Below are 20,040 nucleotides of genomic sequence, written 5' to 3'. Positions count from 1 at the left end.
ATTTGTTTTGAACAAAGCTCAGAGACTGACATTTGATTCATCATCACCAAATGGGATCCTTATGTTCCGAGAGGTTAGCAAGATAATCGAGGCTTACGGATCACGAATTATATTGCTTCCTAATGGCACATACATTTATGGAAGTAAATACAAAGGCATATGGATCTCACCCACTGTTCTTTCAAGGGGTGAGTAAAAATGTGTTTAGTCCTGCTAATTTTATATATACTGCTAATTTCACTCACTATCTGTACGCAAACAACATGCTTCGATATATCGAAGGCTATGTTCAGAAGGTAGTTGTGTGTTTCGACTCTGTTAATTCGTGCGTCGTTCCTCATAATAGGTTGAGTATGAGAATGGTTAATTCTTTTTTCTTGTTTCCAGGTGAATCCCGGGAATGCTCCATTGGTAGTGGGGCAATTACTTGATGATGAATGCCCTGAAGATTTTATCAAGGGTTTGATCCTCTCTGTTCGTTCTCTCCTCCCTGTTGAGCCTTTGGTTGATGAATGTGAGAAGAGGTTTGTTTTTCATATCCTCCCAGTTTACTTATTCACATGAGTGAAGGTAGCCAAGATGTGCATGTCCATAATGCTCTTGGTAAAATCATCATTGACAGCAACAACAATCCTGAGCATTTCCTTACTACCAACCCATTTTACGACTCTCGTGTTGTGGGTAAATATTGTGAAAAGCGGGATCCTACACTTGCTGTTGTTGCTTACAGACGTGGGCAGTGTGACTATGAACTTATTAACGTCACTAACAAGAATTCGTTATTCAAGCTGCAAGCTAGGTATGTAATAATTTTTATTGTTGTGACTTGTGACACCTGTTTCAAGATGTCCACATCAATTGTCTGACGACTTACATGTTCATATTGCATTTATTTAAAATGACAGGTATGTGGTTGAGAGAATGGATGGTGATCTATGGGATAAAGTTCTTCAGCCCGAGAATGAATATAGAAGGCAACTCATTGACCAAGTGGTTTCGACTGCATTACCTGAGAGCAAGAGCCCCGAGCAAGTGTCTGCTGCTGTTAAGGCTTTCATGACTGCTGACCTGCCACATGAACTGATTGAGCTTCTTGAAAAGATTGTTCTTCAGAATTCTGCTTTCAATGGAAATTTCAATCTGCAGAACCTGCTCATCTCGACTGCTATCAAAGCAGATCCATCTAGAGTCATGGACTATGTCAACAGACTTGATAACTTCGATGGGCCTGCTGTTGGAGAAGTTGCTATTGAAGCACAACTGTATGAGGAGGCTTTCGCTATATTCAAGAAGTTCAACTTAAATGTGCAGGCTGTCGATGTTCTCTTGAACAACATCCGGAGCATAGAAAGAGCTGAGGAATTTGCTTTCCGTGTTGAAGAAGATGTTGTTTGGAGCCAGGTTGCCAAAGCCCAGTTACGTGAAGGTCTGGTCAGTGAAGCAATTGAGTCCTTCATTCGTGCAGATGATGCTGCACACTTCCTTGATGTTATCCGTGCAGCCGAGGAAGCTAATGTGTACAATGATTTAGTGAAGTATCTTCTGATGGTAAGGCAAAAGGCACGGGAACCCAAAGTCGATGGAGAACTCATTTTTGCATATGCTAAGATTGACAGGCTCAGTGATATTGAGGAATTCATTCTTATGCCAAATGTTGCCAACCTTCAAAATGTTGGTGACTGTCTGTATGACGAAGAACTATATGAAGCTGCAAAAATCATCTATGCTTTCATCTCAAACTAGGCTAAATTGGCTGTTACCCTGGTTAAGCTGAAGCAGTTGTCACACCCGGTTTTAGAAGGCAAACCGAATGCGAACCATGTACGTGCCAGGATCAGTTATTCACGTACACAGCAGTTACATAATATGGACATCATCACATAGTGCTCAAAATAGTATTAAAAGGGAATAATAGTCGATTACATCGTACGTCTGAGACGTCCATATAGTTCTTACAATAAATCAAAGTGCGGAAAAGAAACGTAGATAACTGCGGCCTTCACAGGCAGCCGACTGGGGGTTGCCGCTAACCCACACCTAGAACTCGTCGTAGTCTTGGAACTCTTGGAAGTCTCCTTCCACAGCTTCATCTTCGCCTGAGCAGTGGTTGCAATGCTGACAACCTGGGGGGGGGGGGGTTTGGTGTGTAGAGCAAGGGTGAGTACACATCAACATACTCAGCAAGTATCATGTTTGGCTGTAGTGGACTGGCTTTATGTGGAGATAAGTCAAGCAGTTGCTTTTAGTTGGTCAGATTATTATTTACTAGTAGAAAAAGCCAAGTTTTAGCATTAACCCAAGTTATTAGCCCAATGTACCCTTTCCAAACGGAAAGAATACCACTTACCAGCACCATAGTCATAACCAAAACCATCGATTCTCACAACCACCTGTACCACAATGTCTCTGATCAAGTACCACTAATCACTGGAGCTCCCTTGGCCGCTCATAACCGTGAGCACGGCTGATATATCAGTTTTCACACACTCTGCAGAGGTTGTGCACTTTACCCACAAGCCGTGATTCCCTCTTGCCTCGGGCCGATCAAACCCTTAAACACTACCAAGGTGAATAGGCAGGGTTTCACTACGTAGCCTTTACAAAGATTCCCCGGGGCTGTAGCCACCCGTTAGGTTTCCTAAATGTACCGCACTCCTCCCCAAGGGACAAATCAACCTTGGCAGAGCGAGCCGCATACACCGAGCCCCATTGACGGCACGACGGCTAAGTGAACTACACCCCGGATCCTCTAATTATTCAGCTAAGGGCACCCCATTCCACCCTCATGGTTGCACTGTTTTCCCGGGCGGTCATCCATAGAACAGGTCCTTACGGAGAGGCACTCGAGAAACCGCTCGAGTCCCCTTAAAGGTCACAAGTACAACATCATAATAAGAGAAGGGAAAAACAGCGTATCATAGATAATCTCATCATGTTCATTGATTAGAGTTTGAGCAATAGCATAAAGCTAAACAGTAATAATCCAACCCAAATAGGTAAGCAAGGACATGGATAACAAAAGCTAGTCAATCCTTAGGTATAAAGGTGTAAAGCGGGAGGTGAATTAAAGAATGAATAGGACAGAGATAGGTCAAAGGACACTTGCCTCCACCAAACGACTGCTGCTCAGGGGCTTCTCCTGCGAGTTCCTCGGGCTCTTCGACCGGATCGTTCTCTATGCGATTGCAAGCATACATACATTCATCCATTCAAATTGGGAAACAAACAGTACATCATACAAGGGAACAAATAAAGTGAATATGCATCAAGTATGACATTCGGTATCGCACTCATTATGGTTAGAAAGAAACGGGAAAAGGTCTCGCGGGAGGGGGGGTTAAAGCTTATGCACTAATGATTAGTTACAATTGGCTCTAACAAAAGAATTCAGTTATACGCACTAATGGAAACCTAGTCGTTTTTAGTTGATCAGACTGGATAAACAATTGGTTGTATGAACCTACTAGCGTAACGAAATTCGAAATTAAGTTTCCTATTTCAATAATATGAACAATGATTAACCTACCTAAAATAAAATAAGTAACAGTAATGAAAGACAATATAATAATATAAAAAAATAAAAATAAAAAAAGGGGGGCGGTTGAACCGGCCAGGGGGCGGTTGAACCGGCCTGGGGCAGGGGCGGGGGCGGCCGAGCCGGCGGCGGGCGGCCGAGCTGGCGGGGGGGGGGGGGGGGGGGGGCGGGCGGCCGAACCGGCGGGGGGGGCGGGCGGCCGAACCGGCGGGGCGCAGGGGCAGGGGGCGGCCGAGCCGGCCATGGGGCGGGGCAGGGCGCGCGGGGGCGGCCGAGCCGGCCATGGCGGCCGAGCTGGGCGGCGGGCGGCCGAGCGGCGAGGGGAAAGGGGGAGGAGATGGGGGAGGGAGGAGAGGGGAGGGGGATCTCACCGGGGACGGGCGGCCGAGCGGCGAGGCGGCCGAGCGGCGGGGGCGGCGACTAGGGCAGGGGGCGGCGGCTTGGGCAGGGGGCGGCGGCTTGGGTGGGGAAGAGAGAAAATGAGAGGGAGGGAGAGGGAGAGGGGTTTTGGGAAAAATAAAGGGAGGGGGGCGGCATGGGCCAACTGGGCCCAAAGGGGGCGCGCGGGGGGCGGCTGGGCCGGCCAGGGGCGGCCCACGGCGCGGGAGAGAGAAAGAGGAGGAGAGAGAGAAAGAAAAAAGAAAAAGAAAGAAAAGGTTTTCTTCTCCTTTTCGAAATCCGATCTTCCTAAATGAATGCACTTACATTTCTAAGCAATCAAAGAATGCATAGTTCGGCATGATGCATCAAACAACCTAAAGTAATTTTAGGGTTTTTCTTTACACGGGAATTCCAAGCCGAACTCCGTTATAACTTTGGAAAAGATCAAGGTTTAGCGAGGGAATGAGAAAAAGAAAAGGGTAACGCCTGAATTTGGTGAAAGAAAAGAAGAAAAAATTCTACCCCCAAATTCAGGGCGTTACAAACCTATCCCCCTTAAAAGAATCTCGCCCTCAAGATTCAGGGCTGGCTAGCAAAGAGCTCAGGGTATTTAGCCATCAGATCATCTTCACGCTCCCAGGTTGCTTCTTCCTCAGAGTGGTGATTCCATCTGACTTTGCACATTCTGATGGTCTTCCTTCGGGTGACTCTGTCTGCAACCTCAAGGATTTGCACTGGCTTCTCAACGTAGGTCAAGTCCTGAAAGGGAAATGTGCCTTTGGGCCATTTCTAAGTATTTTGGTGATTAAGTGCAAACACAAGTGCTTAAATGTGAAAATATGCCCATGGATGAACAAAGTGCAAATCACAAGTTAAGGTATGTTTCTAAGCCTTAGTACATTGGTTTTGTGTACTAATATTCTTGTCTAAGTGTTAGAAACAGGAAGAAGAAGAGGAGTGGAGGGCTGCTTCGGGCTGGGGCACCGGACTGTCCGGTGTGCACCGGACAGTGTCCGGTGCGCCAGACCAGCGCGGAGCAAACCAGCCGCTCTCGGGTTTTTCTCCGGCGACTTCGGCTAAAATTCACCGGACTGTCCGGTGTGCACCGGACTGTCCGGTGAGCCAACGGTCGGCCGGGCCAACGGTCGGCCGCGCGATCGGCGCGCGACACGTGGCCGAGCCAACGGTCGGAATGGGGCACCGGACTGTCCGGTGTGCACCGGACATGTCCGGTGCGCCAACGGCGCCCAGATCTGCAACAGACAGCAACGGTCGGATGCACTGTTTATGGAAATAAATCGGGCACCGGACAGTGTCCGGTGTGCACCGGACTGTCCGGTGCGCCCGATGACAGAAGGCAAGGATGGCCTTCCAGAATTGTTCTCAACGGCTCCTAGCTGCCTTGGGGCTATAAAAGGGACCCCTAGGCGCATGGAGGAGTACACCAAGCAACCTTAGAGCATTCTTGATCATCCACACTCAGTCTTTGCGCATTCGTTTGTCATTCTCAGTGATTCGAGCTCGTTCTAGTGTGAACTTTGAGATAGTCTCTTGAGCTCGTTTCTTGGCCGTGTGTGTGCGCATTTTGCTGTGGATTTGTGTGTGTTGCTTCCCTCCCTTACTCCGTGCTTCTTTGTGAAATTCAATTGTAAGGGCGAGAGACTCCAAGTTGTGGAGATTCCTCGCAAACGGGAAAAGATCAAAGAAAAGAAGAACACCGTGGTATTCAAGTTGATCATTGGATCACTTGAGAGGAGTTGAGTGCAACTCTCGTCCGTTGGGACGCCACAACGTGGAGTAGGCAAGTTTTGTACTTGGCCGAACCACGGGATAATCACCGTGTCATCTCTGTGATTGATTTCTTGTGATTATTGTGTCTTGGCTCCTCTCTAGCCACTTGGCAATCTTTGTGCTAACAATCAACCAAGTTTTTGTGGCTATAAGTTTGATTTTTACAGGATCACCTATTTACCCCCCCCCCCTCTAGGTGCTCTCAATTGGTATCGGAGCCGTTCTCTTCAAGAAAGGGACTAACCGCCCGAAGAGATGGATCCTAAGGGGAAGGGAATTGTGATCAACGACAAGGAGAAGGAGTCTTTCGTCAATGAGCCAAGGGATGACAAATCCAACAACTCGGGCTCGGGCCACAAGCGAAAAGATGGGAAGAAGAAGAAGACAAGACGCATCAAGGAGATCGTCTACTAAGACAGCGATGAGTCCTCTTCTTCCCAAAAGGACGACGACAACGACTACAGGAAGACGGTCAATTCGAACTTTTCATTTGATTATTCTCGTATTCCACATAGTTCGAATTCGCATTTGCTTTCCATTCCTCTTGGTAAACCTCCACACTTTGATGGGGAGGACTACGGATTTTGGAGTCACAAAATGCGTAGTCATTTATTCTCTCTCCATCCAAGCATATGGGAGATTGTAGAGAATGGAATGAAATTTGATAGCTCGGATAGCCCTATGTTTATCAATGAACAAATTCATAAAAATGCACAAGCTACTACTATTCTCTTAGCATCTTTGTGCAGGGAAGAGTACAATAAGGTGAGCGGCTTGGACAATGCCAAGCAGATATGGGACATCCTCAAGATCTCTCACGAGGGGAACGACATCACCATGCTCACCAAGATGGAGTTGGTGGAAGGCGAGCTTGGACGATTCGCCATGATAAGGGGAGAAGAGCCAACTCAAACTTACAACCGGCTCAAGACCCTTATCAACAAGATAAGGAGCTACGGAAGCACGCGTTGGACGGATCACGACGTCGTCCGCCTAATGCTCAGGTCATTTACTGTTCTTGATCCTCATCTCGTGAACAATATTCGTGAGAATCCCAGGTACATGATGATGACGCCCGAAGAAATACTTGGAAAATTCGTGAGCGGGCGGATGATGATCAAGGAGGCAAGATATGTCGACGACGCGTTGAACGGTCCACTCCACGAGTCTCAACCCATTGCTCTAAAGGCAACAAGAAGCAAGGAGGCGCTACCTAGCAAGGTGGCACAAATTGAGGCGGCCGGACTTAATGATGAAGAGATGGCTCTCATCATCAAACGCTTCAAGACGGTGCTAAAAGGTCACAAGGGGCAGCCAAGCAAGACCAAGACAAAGGGGAAGCGCTCATGCTTCAAGTGCGGTAAGATTGGTCATTTTATCGCTAACTGCCCCGATAACGATAGTGACCAGGAACAGGGAAACAAGAGGGAAAAGAAGAAGAATTACAAGAAGGCCAAGGGCGAGGCGCATCTCGGCAAGGAGTGGGATTCGGATTGCTCCTCCTCCGACTCCGACAATGAGGGACTCGCCGCCACTGCCTTCAACAAATCAACCCTCTTCCCCAACGAGCGTCACACATGCCTTATGGCAAGGGAGAAGAAGGTATGTACTCGCAACTCTACCTATGCTTCTTCAAGTGAGGACGAATCTAGTGATGAGGATGAAGTAGATTATTCATGTTTGTTCAAGGGCCTAGATAGATCTAAGATAGACAAAATAAATGAATTAATTGATGCCTTGAATGAAAAGAATATACTTTTAGAAAAGCAAGAGGATTTGTTGTATGAAGAACATGATAAGTTTGTAGAGGCTCAAAAATCCCTTGCATTAGAAATTAAGAGGAATGAAATGCTTGCTTGTGAAGTGTCAACATGCCATGATTCTATTTCTAACTTAAAGAGCATAAATGATGATTTAAATGCTAAACTAGTAGAAGCAAATAAATCCAACTCTTGTGTTGAATATGTTGAAATTTGTACTAGGTGTAAGGATATTGATATTAATGCTTGTAGCGAACACTTAGTTTCTATTTCAAAATTGAATGATGAATTAGCTAGTCTTAATGCTCAACTTAAGACTAGCAAAAGTGATTTTGAAAAACTAAAATTTGCTAGGGATGCCTACACGGTTGGTAGACACCCCTCAATTAAGGATGGACTTGGCTTCAAGAGGGAAGCCAAGAACTTAACAAACCATAAGGCTCCCATTCCCGCCAAGGAGAAAGGGAAGGCCCCTATGGCTACTAGTGCTAAAAGGAACCATGCCTTTTTGTATCATGATAGAAGACAAACTAGAAATGTAAATAGAAGTTATGATGCTTTTGATTCATATGTTTATGATTCTCATGCCATGTTTGCTCCTAGTTCTTCTTATGTGTATGATAGAAATGTTACTAGGAGAAATGTTGTTCCTAAAAGAAATGTTGCAAATGTTCACAGAAAAGTAGTGAATGAACCCTCTACAATTTATTGTGCTTTGAATGCTTCCTTTGCAATTTGGAGAAAGGATAGAAAAGTAATTGCCGGGAAGTTAGGGGCAAAATGCAAAGGTGATAAAACTTGCATTTGGGTCCCTAAGGAAATTGTGACTAACCTTGTAGGACCCAACAAGAGTTGGGTACCTAAGTCCCAAGCCTAAATTTGCCTTGCAGGTTTATGCATCCGGGGGTTCAAGCTAGATTATCGACAGCGGATGCACAAACCATATGACGGGGGAGAAGAAGATGTTCACCTCCTACGTCAAGAATAAAGATTCCCAAGATTCAATTATATTCGGTGATGGGAATCAAGGCAAGGTAAAAGGTTTAGGTAAAATTGCAATTTCTAATGAGCACTCCATATCTAATGTGTTTTTAGTTGAGTCTCTTGGATATAATCTGCTATCTGTGAGTCAATTATGCAATATGGGATATAACTGTCTATTTACAAATGTAGATGTGTCTGTCTTTAGAAGAAGTGATGGTTCACTAGCTTTTAAGGGTGTATTAGACGGCAAACTTTATTTAGTTGATTTTGCAAAAGAAGAGGCCGGTCTAGATGCATGCTTAATAGCTAAGACTAGCATGGGCTGGCTGTGGCATCGCCGCTTAGCACATGTGGGGATGAAGAACCTTCACAAGCTTCTAAAGGGAGAACACGTGATAGGTCTAACTAATGTTCAATTCGAAAAAGATAGACCTTGTGCAGCTTGTCAAGCAGGGAAACAGGTGGGAGGCTCTCATCACACCAAAAATGTGATGACGACATCAAGACCCTTGGAGATGCTGCATATGGACCTTTTTGGACCCGTCGCCTATCTGAGCATAGGAGGAAGTAAGTATGGTTTAGTTATTGTTGATGACTTTTCCCGCTTCACTTGGGTGTTCTTTTTGCAGGAAAAGTCCGAAACCCAAGGGACCCTCAAACGCTTCCTCAGGAGAGCTCAAAATGAGTTTGAGCTCAAAGTGAAGAAGATAAGGAGCGACAACGGATCCGAGTTCAAGAACCTTCAAGTGGAGGAGTTCCTTGAAGAGGAAGGAATCAAGCACGAGTTCTCCGCTCCCTACACACCACAGCAAAATGGTGTGGTAGAGAGGAAGAACAGGACGCTCATCGATATGGCGAGGACGATGCTAGGAGAGTTCAAGACCCCCGAGTACTTTTGGACGGAAGCCGTGAATACGGCTTGCCACGCCATCAACAGGGTCTACCTTCATCGCCTCCTCAAGAAGACGTCGTATGAGCTACTAACCGGTAACAAACCCAATGTATCTTACTTTCGTGTATTTGGGAGCAAGTGCTACATTCTAGTGAAGAAAGGTAGAAATTCTAAGTTTGCTCCCAAAGCTGTAGAAGGGTTTTTGTTAGGTTATGACTCAAATACAAAGGCGTATAGAGTCTTCAACAAATCATCGGGTTTGGTTGAAGTCTCTAGCGACGTTGTATTTGATGAGACTAATGGCTCTCCAAGAGAGCAAGTTATTGATTGTGATGATGTAGATGAAGAAGATGTTCCGACGACCGCTATACGAACCATGGCGATTGGAGACGTTCGGCCACAGGAACAATATGAACGAGATCAACCTTCTTCCTCAACTAAGGTGCATCCCCCAACTCAAGACGATGAACAGGTTCATCAACAGGAGGCGTGTGATCAAGGGGGAGCACAAGTTGATCATGTGATGGAGGAAGAAGCGCAACCGGCACCTCCAACCCAAGTTCGAGCGATGATTCAAAGGGATCATCCCGTCGACCAAATTCTGGGTGACATTAGCAAGGGAGTAACTACTCGGTCTCGATTAGTTAATTTTTGTGAGCATTACTCCTTTGTCTCTTCTATTGAGCCTTTCAGGGTAGAGGAGGCCTTGCTAGATCCGGACTGGGTGTTGGCCATGCAGGAGGAACTCAACAACTTCAAGCGCAATGAAGTTTGGACACTGGTGCCTCGTCCGAAGCAAAATGTTGTGGGAACCAAGTGGGTGTTCCGCAACAAACAGGACGAGCACGGGGTGGTGACGAGGAACAAGGCTCGACTTGTGGCAAAAGGTTATGCCCAAGTCGCAGGTTTGGACTTTGAGGAGACTTTCGCTCCTGTGGCTAGGCTAGAGTCCATTCGTATCTTGCTAGCATATGCCGCTCACCATTCTTTCAGGTTGTACCAAATGGATGTGAAGAGCGCTTTCCTCAACGGGCCAATCAAGGAGGAGGTATACGTGGAGCAACCCCCTGGCTTCGAGGATGATCGGTACCCCGACCATGTGTGTAAGCTCTCTAAGGCGCTCTATGGACTTAAGCAGGCCCCAAGAGCATGGTATGAATGCCTTAGAGATTTCTTAATTACTAACGCTTTCAAGGTTGGGAAAGCCGATCCAACTCTTTTTACTAAGACTTGTAATGGTGATTTGTTTGTGTGCCAAATTTATGTCGATGACATAATATTTGGTTCTACTAACCAAAAGTCTTGTGAAGAATTTAGCAGGGTGATGACGCAAAAATTCGAGATGTCGATGATGGGCGAGTTAAACTACTTCCTTGGGTTCCAAGTGAAGCAACTCAAGGATGGCACCTTCATCTCCCAAACGAAGTACACGCAAGACTTGCTAAAGAGGTTTGGGATGAAGGACGCCAAGCCCGCAAAGACGCCGATGGGAACCGACGGACACACAGACCTCAACAAAGGAGGTAAGTCTGTTGATCAAAAAGCATACCGGTCAATGATAGGTTCTTTGCTTTATTTATGTGCTAGTAGACCGGATATTATGCTTAGTGTATGCATGTGTGCTAGATTTCAATCCGATCCTAAGGAATGTCACTTAGTGGCGGTGAAGCGAATTCTTAGATATTTAGTTGCTACGCCTTGCTTCGGGCTCTGGTATCCAAAGGGGTCTACCTTTGACTTGGTTGGATACTCAGACTCCGACTATGCTGGATGTAAGGTCGATAGGAAGAGTACATCAGGGACGTGCCAATTCTTAGGAAGGTCCCTGGTGTCATGGAACTCTAAGAAACAAACCTCCGTTGCCCTATCCACCGCTGAGGCCGAGTATGTTGCCGCAGGACAGTGTTGCGCGCAACTACTTTGGATGAGGCAAACCCTCCGGGACTTTGGCTACAATCTGAGCAAAGTCCCACTCCTATGTGATAATGAGAGTGCTATCCGCATGGCGGAAAATCCTGTTGAACACAGTCGCACAAAGCACATAGACATCCGGCATCACTTTTTGAGAGACCACCAGCAAAAGGGAGATATCGAAGTGTTTCATGTTAGCACCGAGAACCAGCTAGCCGATATCTTTACCAAGCCTCTAGATGAGAAGACCTTTTGCAGGCTGCGTAGTGAGCTAAATGTCTTAGATTCGCGGAACTTGGATTGACTTATAGCATACATGTGTTTATGCCATTGATCATGTTCCTTATGCATTTTGTTGCTTATTATGGTGCTCAAGTTGTACAAACATTCCCTGGACCTCACAAGTCCGTTGCAAAGTGATGCACATGTTTAGGGGGAGATGCGTTACAACTTGACCCTTTGAGACTAACCATTTGCTTGAGTTTGCTTGATTTAGTCTAGAAGGTGGATTGAAAGGGAAAGGTGAACTTGGACCATGCAAGACTTCCACTGCACTCCGATGAGAGGGTAACTTATTCCAAGTTCATCTCTATGATCTTATTGCCTTTGTACTCTTAATTGATCCCGTTTTGGTGCTTGATGCCAAAGGGGGAGAAAATAAAGGCCAAAGCAATAAATGGATCAGCTACCACTTGAGAGATTTGAAAATAGTAGGGTAGAGTTTTTGTTTTGTCAAAACTCTTATTGTCTCTTTTGTGAAAAGTTGGCTTCTTGTGGGGAGAAGTAGTAATTATGGGAAAAAGGGGAGTTTTTGAAATCCTTGATCAATCTTCTTTGGAATGACTCTCTTTTTGCTTCAACATGTGTGTTTGACTTAGAGATAGAGATTTGAGTTTGATTTGCAAAAACAAACCAAGTGGTGGCAAAGGATGATCCATATATGCCAAAATTGAATAAAACTCAAAGTTAGTTTTTATTTGAAGTAGTTTTGCACTTGTTCCACTTGCTTTATGTTGTGTTGGCATAAATCACCAAAAAGGGGGAGATTGAAAGGGAAATGTGCCTTTGGGCCATTTCTAAGTATTTTGGTGATTAAGTGCAAACACAAGTGCTTAAATGTGAAAATATGCCCATGGATGAACAAAGTGCAAATCACAAGTTAAGGTATGTTTCTAAGCCTTAGTACATTGGTTTTGTGTACTAATATTCTTGTCTAAGTGTTAGAAACAGGAAGAAGAAGAGGAGTGGAGGGCTGCTTCGGGCTGGGGCACCGGACTGTCCGGTGTGCACCGGACAGTGTCCGGTGCGCCAGACCAGCGCGGAGCAAACCAGCCGCTCTCGGGTTTTTCTCCGGCGACTTCGGCTAAAATTCACCGGACTGTCCGGTGTGCACCGGACTGTCCGGTGAGCCAACGGTCGGCCGGGCCAACGGTCGGCCGCGCGATCGGCGCGCGACACGTGGCCGAGCCAACGGTCGGAATGGGGCACCGGACTGTCCGGTGTGCACCGGACATGTCCGGTGCGCCAACGGCGCCCAGATCTGCAACAGACAGCAACGGTCGGATGCACTGTTTATGGAAATAAATCGGGCACCGGACAGTGTCCGGTGTGCACCGGACTGTCCGGTGCGCCCGATGACAGAAGGCAAGGATGGCCTTCCAGAATTGTTCTCAACGGCTCCTAGCTGCCTTGGGGCTATAAAAGGGACCCCTAGGCGCATGGAGGAGTACACCAAGCAACCTTAGAGCATTCTTGATCATCCACACTCAGTCTTTGCGCATTCGTTTGTCATTCTCAGTGATTCGAGCTCGTTCTAGTGTGAACTTTGAGATAGTCTCTTGAGCTCGTTTCTTGGCCGTGTGTGTGCGCATTTTGCTGTGGATTTGTGTGTGTTGCTTCCCTCCCTTACTCCGTGCTTCTTTGTGAAATTCAATTGTAAGGGCGAGAGACTCCAAGTTGTGGAGATTCCTCGCAAACGGGAAAAGATCAAAGAAAAGAAGAACACTGTGGTATTCAAGTTGATCATTGGATCACTTGAGAGGAGTTGAGTGCAACTCTCGTCCGTTGGGACGCCACAACGTGGAGTAGGCAAGTTTTGTACTTGGCCGAACCACGGGATAATCACCGTGTCATCTCTGTGATTGATTTCTTGTGATTATTGTGTCTTGGCTCCTCTCTAGCCACTTGGCAATCTTTGTGCTAACAATCAACCAAGTTTTTGTGGCTATAAGTTTGATTTTTACAGGATCACCTATTCACCCCCCCCTCTAGGTGCTCTCAAGTCCTCCTGGACTTCAAGACCTTCCACTGGCAACTGCTCTTCTGGCACACACAAGCACTTCTTCAACTGAGACACATGAAAGACATTATGCACAGCAGACAAATTCTCTGGCAAACTGAGCTGATAGGCCACTTCTCCACGTCTTGCAAGAATCTGATACGGACCAATGTAGCGGGGTGCTAGCTTGCCTTTCACTCCAAATCTTCTGACTCCTCTGATCGGTGACACTTTCAGATAGACAAAATCTCCGACTTCGAAACTCAGCTCCCTTCTTCTTATGTCTGCATAGCTTCGCTGCCTCGATTGCGCTATCTTCAGATTCTCTCGGACCATCTTGATGTTCTCTTCGGCTTCCAGCAAAATGTCTGGCCCAAACACTTGCTTTTCTCCAGGCTGATCCCATTGCAACGAAGTTCTGCAACTCCTTCCATAGAGCGCCTGAAATGGTGACATCTTCAAACTGGCCTGGTAACTGTTGTTATAGGAAAACTCTGCATAAGGCAATCTCTTGTCCCATCCGGACTGATCTTGCAACGCATAGGCTCTCAACATGTCTTCAAGAATTTGATTGGTCCTTTCGGTCTGGACATCTGTCTGCGGATGATAAGCTGAACTGAAATTCAGATGCGTGCCCAAGGCTTCATGCAACTGCTGCCAGAAATGAGAGGTGAACTGCGTTCCTCTGTCTGACACTATCTTCTTTGGCACACCATGAAGACAAACGATCCGAGACATATATAATTCTGCCAATACTGCGCTGCTGTAGTTGGTCTTGACAGGTATGAAGTGGGCTGACTTGGTCAAACGGTCCACTACTACCCAAATGGAATCGTAGCCGGCTCGAGTGCGAGGCAATCCGACTATGAAATCCATACCGATTTCGTCCCATTTCCACTGAGGGATCTGCAACGGTTGCAACAATCCAGCAGGTCTCTGGTGCTCTGCCTTAATTCTTCGGCAACTATCGCACATAGCCACATGCTCTGCGATTTCCCTCTTCATTCCGTACCACCAGAATTTCTTCTTCAGATCCTGATACATCTTCTCACTGCCAGGGTGACTCATACAACTCATACTTGGAAATGAATGCCGTCTTCGGAATGTCCGAAGGTCGGATCCTGAGCTGATGATAACCTGACCTCAGATCAATCTTGGAGAACACACTGGCTCCTTTCAACTGATCGAACAGATCTTCTATTCTGGGCAAGGGATACTTGTTCTTGATCGTGACCTCATTCAAAGCTCGATAATCGATACACATCCTTTTGGTGCCATCTTTCTTCTCCACAAATAGGACAGGGGCGGCCCAAGGCGAGGTGCTTGGCCGAATGTAACCTTTCTCTGACATCTCATCAATTTGCTTCTTGAGTTCAACCAACTCTGGTCCAGATATTCTGTAAGCTCTCTTAGAGATAGGGGCGGTTCCAGGAAGAAGCTCTATGGCAAACTCAACTTTCCGCTCTGGTGGCATACCCGGTAAGTCCTTTGGAAACACATCCGGGAACTCGGACACAACCTTGATACTCTCAATTGGGTCTGCTTCACTGCTATCAACGGCCATCTGATAACAACTTCCTTTCTTTGGCTCAGGCGGGACTAACTCGGTCACCACTTCCTCTCCTAGTGGGGACACCAACTTTATTGTCCTTTTATCACAACTGATAACTGCCTGATACTTATCTAGCCAATTCATCCCTAGGATGACATCTATTCCCTGAGTACCCATTACTATAAGGTTGGCGGGAAACGCTATCCCCCTTATTTCCACACTTATATTCAAACAAATGCTATCGGCTCGAATTCTACCACCGGCTGAGTCAATTTGAATGGGGGTTGACATGGTAGTAATTGGAAGATTATGTGCTTCTACCCATGATGCAGTAATGAAAGAATGCGTTGCTCCAGTATCAAATAACACTTCTGCAATATGGGAGTCGACTGGGAACATACCTACTATCATGCCAGGGGTCTCCTGAACTGCTTCAGCCTCCAAGTGATTCAGCCTTCCATGATTGTAGCGCGGCTGAGAGCGATTGTCGGCTCCAGGCTGAGGCACATTCTGCTTTGCTGGGGCACTGGGGCCTGACTGCTGCTGGGCTGCCTTCTTCGGACATTGCATCACCCAGTGGCCTTGCTCTCCACAGTGGAAACACGCCCTGTTTCCAACCTGAGCTGGCGCTGCCTGACTGTTCTGCTGGCTTGCTGGGGCAGGAAGACGAGGTGCCTGCTGATTCTGCCTCTGAAACTGACCTCCTGACTGATTGCTCTAACGGTTCTGGTACTGGTGCTGAGGATACTGCCTTTGGAACTGCTGATGCTGCTGAGTTGGACGCTGGTTCTGCCTGAACTGCTGGGGTTGATTGCCTGAGAAACGAGGACGGCTGCTGCTTCCAGGCTGGGGTCCACTGATCTTGCGCTTACGATCCTCCATTTCCTTACGCTTTCTCTCCGTCATGATTGCTCTGTCAATCAGGTGCTGGAATGTCGGGAAAGTGTGATTCATCAGTTGGTACTGCAGAGGGTCAACCAAGCCTCTTAGGAAACGGTACTGTCGCTTGGCGTCGGTGTTGACATCATCAGGAGCATAACGAGACAATTGCAGAAATCTGTCCCGGTACTCACTGACAGACGATGACCCTTGCTTGAGGGCCAGGAACTCCTCTTTCTTCACTGTCATCAGACCTGCAGGAACATGGTACTGACGAAAGCTTCCTCTGAACTCTTCCCAAGTGATGGCGTCAGGGTGGGCATGGGTGGCGAGGTAAGACTCCCACCATGACTGGGCTGCTCCTCTCAACAGACGGGGACCATACAGGACTTTCTCCCTGTCATCGCACTGAGCGGTATGCAACTCCCGCTCCACAGTGCGCAGCCAATCTTCAGCATCCATGGGGTCAGAAGAATGAGCGAACGTTGGTGGGTGACCTCTCATGAATTCAGCACGCTTGTCTCTGGGCATCTGAGGCATCTGAGGCTGAGGTGGGGCCTGCTGCTGTTGCTGCTGCTGCTGCTGAATGGCGGCCAAAGTCTGACCGATAGCTTGAACTGCCTGAGTCTGCATCAGAAACATCTGCTCGATGGACATCGGGGGCGGGGGCGGCAGGTGCTGCTGCTGAGGCACCTCATCCTGCGGAGCGGCTCGCTCCTGCTGAGCACGCCTTCCTCCTCTGCGCCTGTTCTCTGACATCTGCAGAATGCAACCACACATCAGAACTGATATGGCAAGTCTTGCAGCATAAGAAAAGAGTAGAGGATTCTTCAACAGCACTGAACAGATGAGCATCTTCACTGATCTCCAACACAGACCACACAGCTTCTCAGATAAAGAGGAAAGTGGAATAAAAGGTTTCCCCACTATATAACTAACTTTATTAACATAATAGGTAAACCAAAATGCAGGGGATACCCACACTCTGGTGACAATCATTACAAAGATCCAAACCAAACATAGTTCATCATGACAAACATAAATGCACAGGATATAGCAAACTACCCTGTCTAACTAAGACTAACTAAGACTGAGACTAACGCTAAGACTGAAGCTTCTATGCATATATATTTCGTATTAATTACAAGATCCAACTCTAACGATCTATGGTTCTAGAGTTATCTTGGTCTTGCAGTCGGGATTGCCATAAGACTGGGATCCACGCCGAGGTGAACGGTACAGATGCTGAGTCCCGACGGGAGCGGGGGAACCATCCTCCAGGTGACGACGTTCCGCGCGCTCAGCCCGCAGCTGGGCGATCTCAGCACGAGCCCTACTCAGCTCGTCTAGTGCATGGTCCAGCTCCGTGTTTAGCACGGCGGCTAGGTTGACTGTGCTGCTCAACCTAGGATTGCCCTCACCGACAGGTGAAACAATCACGCCTCCTGTGCTGCCAGATGGACGGCGGGGGTAATACTTCAGGTCGAGACCATCAGCTACCCCACCGAAAACCGAGCAGTAGTGCGAAAGCGCACGCCGTGCAGCATCTTGCATGGCTGCCTCAGCTGAGTCCCGTTCAGAGATAGAATAGTGCTCTGAGCAGGCCTCTACACCCTGGAGACTGTTCTCCGGACGGTGCACCAAGCAAGTTGCCTCCCAGCGGTCCGGGTAGACCCCGCGACTATGCTGGTAGACCACACAGCGATACTCGACGGACCAAGTATGCCGGTCAAATGCCCGACGTAGCAGGGTGTCGAGCGCATCATGGAAGTGACACCCGCGAGCAGCGTCGCGAGTGATGGAACGAGCAAACCATCCTTCCAGCTCATGGTTAGCAGAGAGGTCGGTGCCGTGGCTCGAGCTGTCGTCGCCACCTCCGTCGTCTGGGTCTCCTCCAGCAGCTACTCCAGAAGCTGGGACGCCTAGTGGTGGTGCAGGGGGCGGCTCCAGAGGAAGCACAGGGGAGCAGCTCCTCACAGACTCTATCTCCTGGTGGAGCGAGGAAGAAGAGCCCTGCTGCTCCTGTCGTCGACGCTCCTGCTCCTCATGCAGACGGTGGTGCAGTCTCTCCAAGTGGCTGGACTGTCCGGCCACAGGACGGCGAAGCGGACGCTCAGCAAGGCGGGAGGGTAAGAAGGGGATGACTGACTTTCGTGCAGTGTGTCTAAGTCGAGCCATCTATAGAAGACATCGCAAGCAAAAGGGTGAGAACAGAATTAATATGACCAGCAAATAATGAATCATAAGTGAATGAAGGATTAGAATAAAACATGATTTTCAGCAAGGTATAATATATAGTAGAACATAGGTTTGGTCGGTATGACCAACTTTTGAAGGGATATCAAAGTCAAGGAAGGGACAGAGGTCTATAGTCCTTAGAACGACCATTCTACTCTAGGTTAGCGGTCCTACAGTCAGCACGGCTTTGATACCACTTATGTCACACCCGGTTTTAGAAGGCAAACCGAATGCGAACCATGTACGTGCCAGGATCAGTTATTCACGTACACAGCAGTTACATAATATGGACATCATCACACAATGCTCAAAATAGTATTAAAAGGGAATAATAGTCGATTACATCGTACGTCTGAGACGTCCATATAGTTCTTACAATAAATCAAAGTGCGGAAAAGAAACGTAGATAACTGCGGCCTTCACAGGCAGCCGACTGGGGGTTGCCGCTAACCCACACCTAGAACTCGTCGTAGTCTTGGAACTCCTGGAAGTCTCCTTCCACAGCTTCATCTTCGCCTGAGCAGTGGTTGCAATGCTGACAACCTGGGGGGGTTTGGTGTGTAGAGCAAGGGTGAGTACACATCAACATACTCAGCAAGTATCCTGTTTGGCTGTAGTGGACTGGCTTTATGTGGAGATAAGTCAAGCAGTTGCTTTTAGTTGGTCAGATTATTATTTACTAGTAGAAAAAGCCAAGTTTTAGCATTAACCCAAGTTATTAGCCCAATGTACCCTTTCCAAACGGAAAGAATACCACTTACCAGCACCATAGTCATAACCAAAACCATCGATTCTCACAACCACCTGTACCACAATGTCTCTGATCAAGTACCACTAATCACTGGAGCTCCCTTGGCCGCTCATAACCGTGAGCACGGCTGATATATCAGTTTTCAAACACTCTGCAGAGGTTGTGCACTTTACCCACAAGCCGTGATTCCCTCTTGCCTCGGGTCGATCAAACCCTTAAACACTACCAAGGTGAATAGGCAGGGTTTCACTACGTAGCCTTTACAAAGATTCCCCGGGGCTGTAGCCACCCGTTAGGTTTCCTAAATGTACCGCACTCCTCCCCAAGGGACAAATCAACCTTGGCAGAGCGAGCCGCATACACCGAGCCCCATTGACGGCACGACGGCTAAGTGAACTACACCCCGGATCCTCTAATTATTCAGCTAAGGGCACCCCATTCCACCCTCATGGTTGCACTGTTTTCCCGGGCGGTCATCCATAGAACAGGTCCTTACGGAGAGGCACTCGAGAAACCGCTCGAGTCCCCTTAAAGGTCACAAGTACAACATCATAATAAGAGAAGGGAAAAACAGCGTATCATAGATAATCTCATCATGTTCATTGATTAGAGTTTGAGCAATAGCATAAAGCTAAACAGTAATAATCCAACCCAAATAGGTAAGCAAGGACATGGATAACAAAAGCTAGTCAATCCTTAGGTATAAAGGTGTAAAGCGGGAGGTGAATTAAAGAATGAATAGGACAGAGATAGGTCAAAGGACACTTGCCTCCACCAAACGACTGCTGCTCAGGGGCTTCTCCTGCGAGTTCCTCGGGCTCTTCGACCGGATCGTTCTCTATGCGATTGCAAGCATACATACATTCATCCATTCAAATTGGGAAACAAACAGTACATCATACAAGGGAACAAATAAAGTGAATATGCATCAAGTATGACATTCGGTATCACACTCATTATGGTTAGAAAGAAACGGGAAAAGGTCTCGCGGGAGGGGGAGTTAAAGCTTATGCACTAATGATTAGTTACAATTGGCTCTAACAAAAGAATTCAGTTATACGCACTAATGGAAACCTAGTCGTTTTTAG

At 47.3% G+C, this 20,040-nt stretch overlaps 1 protein-coding gene across 1 annotated transcript; it reads left to right on the top strand.

Annotated features, from left to right (window-relative positions):
• Window positions 1-234: 234 nt before the first annotated feature.
• On the top strand, window positions 235-1,781 carry LOC103632970 (clathrin heavy chain 1). The gene is made up of 3 exons (XM_020540949.2): window positions 235-296; window positions 388-799; window positions 906-1,781. The coding sequence occupies exons 2-3, from the start codon at window positions 561-563 to the stop codon at window positions 1,741-1,743; spliced, it is 1,077 nt and encodes a 358-aa protein (XP_020396538.1). The 5' UTR covers window positions 235-296; window positions 388-560; the 3' UTR covers window positions 1,744-1,781.
• The last annotated feature ends 18,259 nt before the right edge of the window (window positions 1,782-20,040 follow it).

The sequence above is a fragment of the Zea mays genome, chromosome 7 (assembly GCF_902167145.1).
Source record: "Zea mays cultivar B73 chromosome 7, Zm-B73-REFERENCE-NAM-5.0, whole genome shotgun sequence".
NCBI lineage: Eukaryota > Viridiplantae > Streptophyta > Magnoliopsida > Poales > Poaceae > Zea > Zea mays.
This window is presented reverse-complemented; position numbering and strand designations above follow the sequence as displayed.

Coding starts and splice junctions, on each gene's coding strand:
- LOC103632970 (XM_020540949.2), top strand. CDS start 561: ATGAGTGAAGGTAGCCAAGATGTGCATGTCCATAATGCTCTTGGTAAA. Junction 800..905: donor TTATTCAAGCTGCAAGCTAG/GTATGTAATAAT, acceptor TTAAAATGACAG/GTATGTGGTTGAGAGAATGG.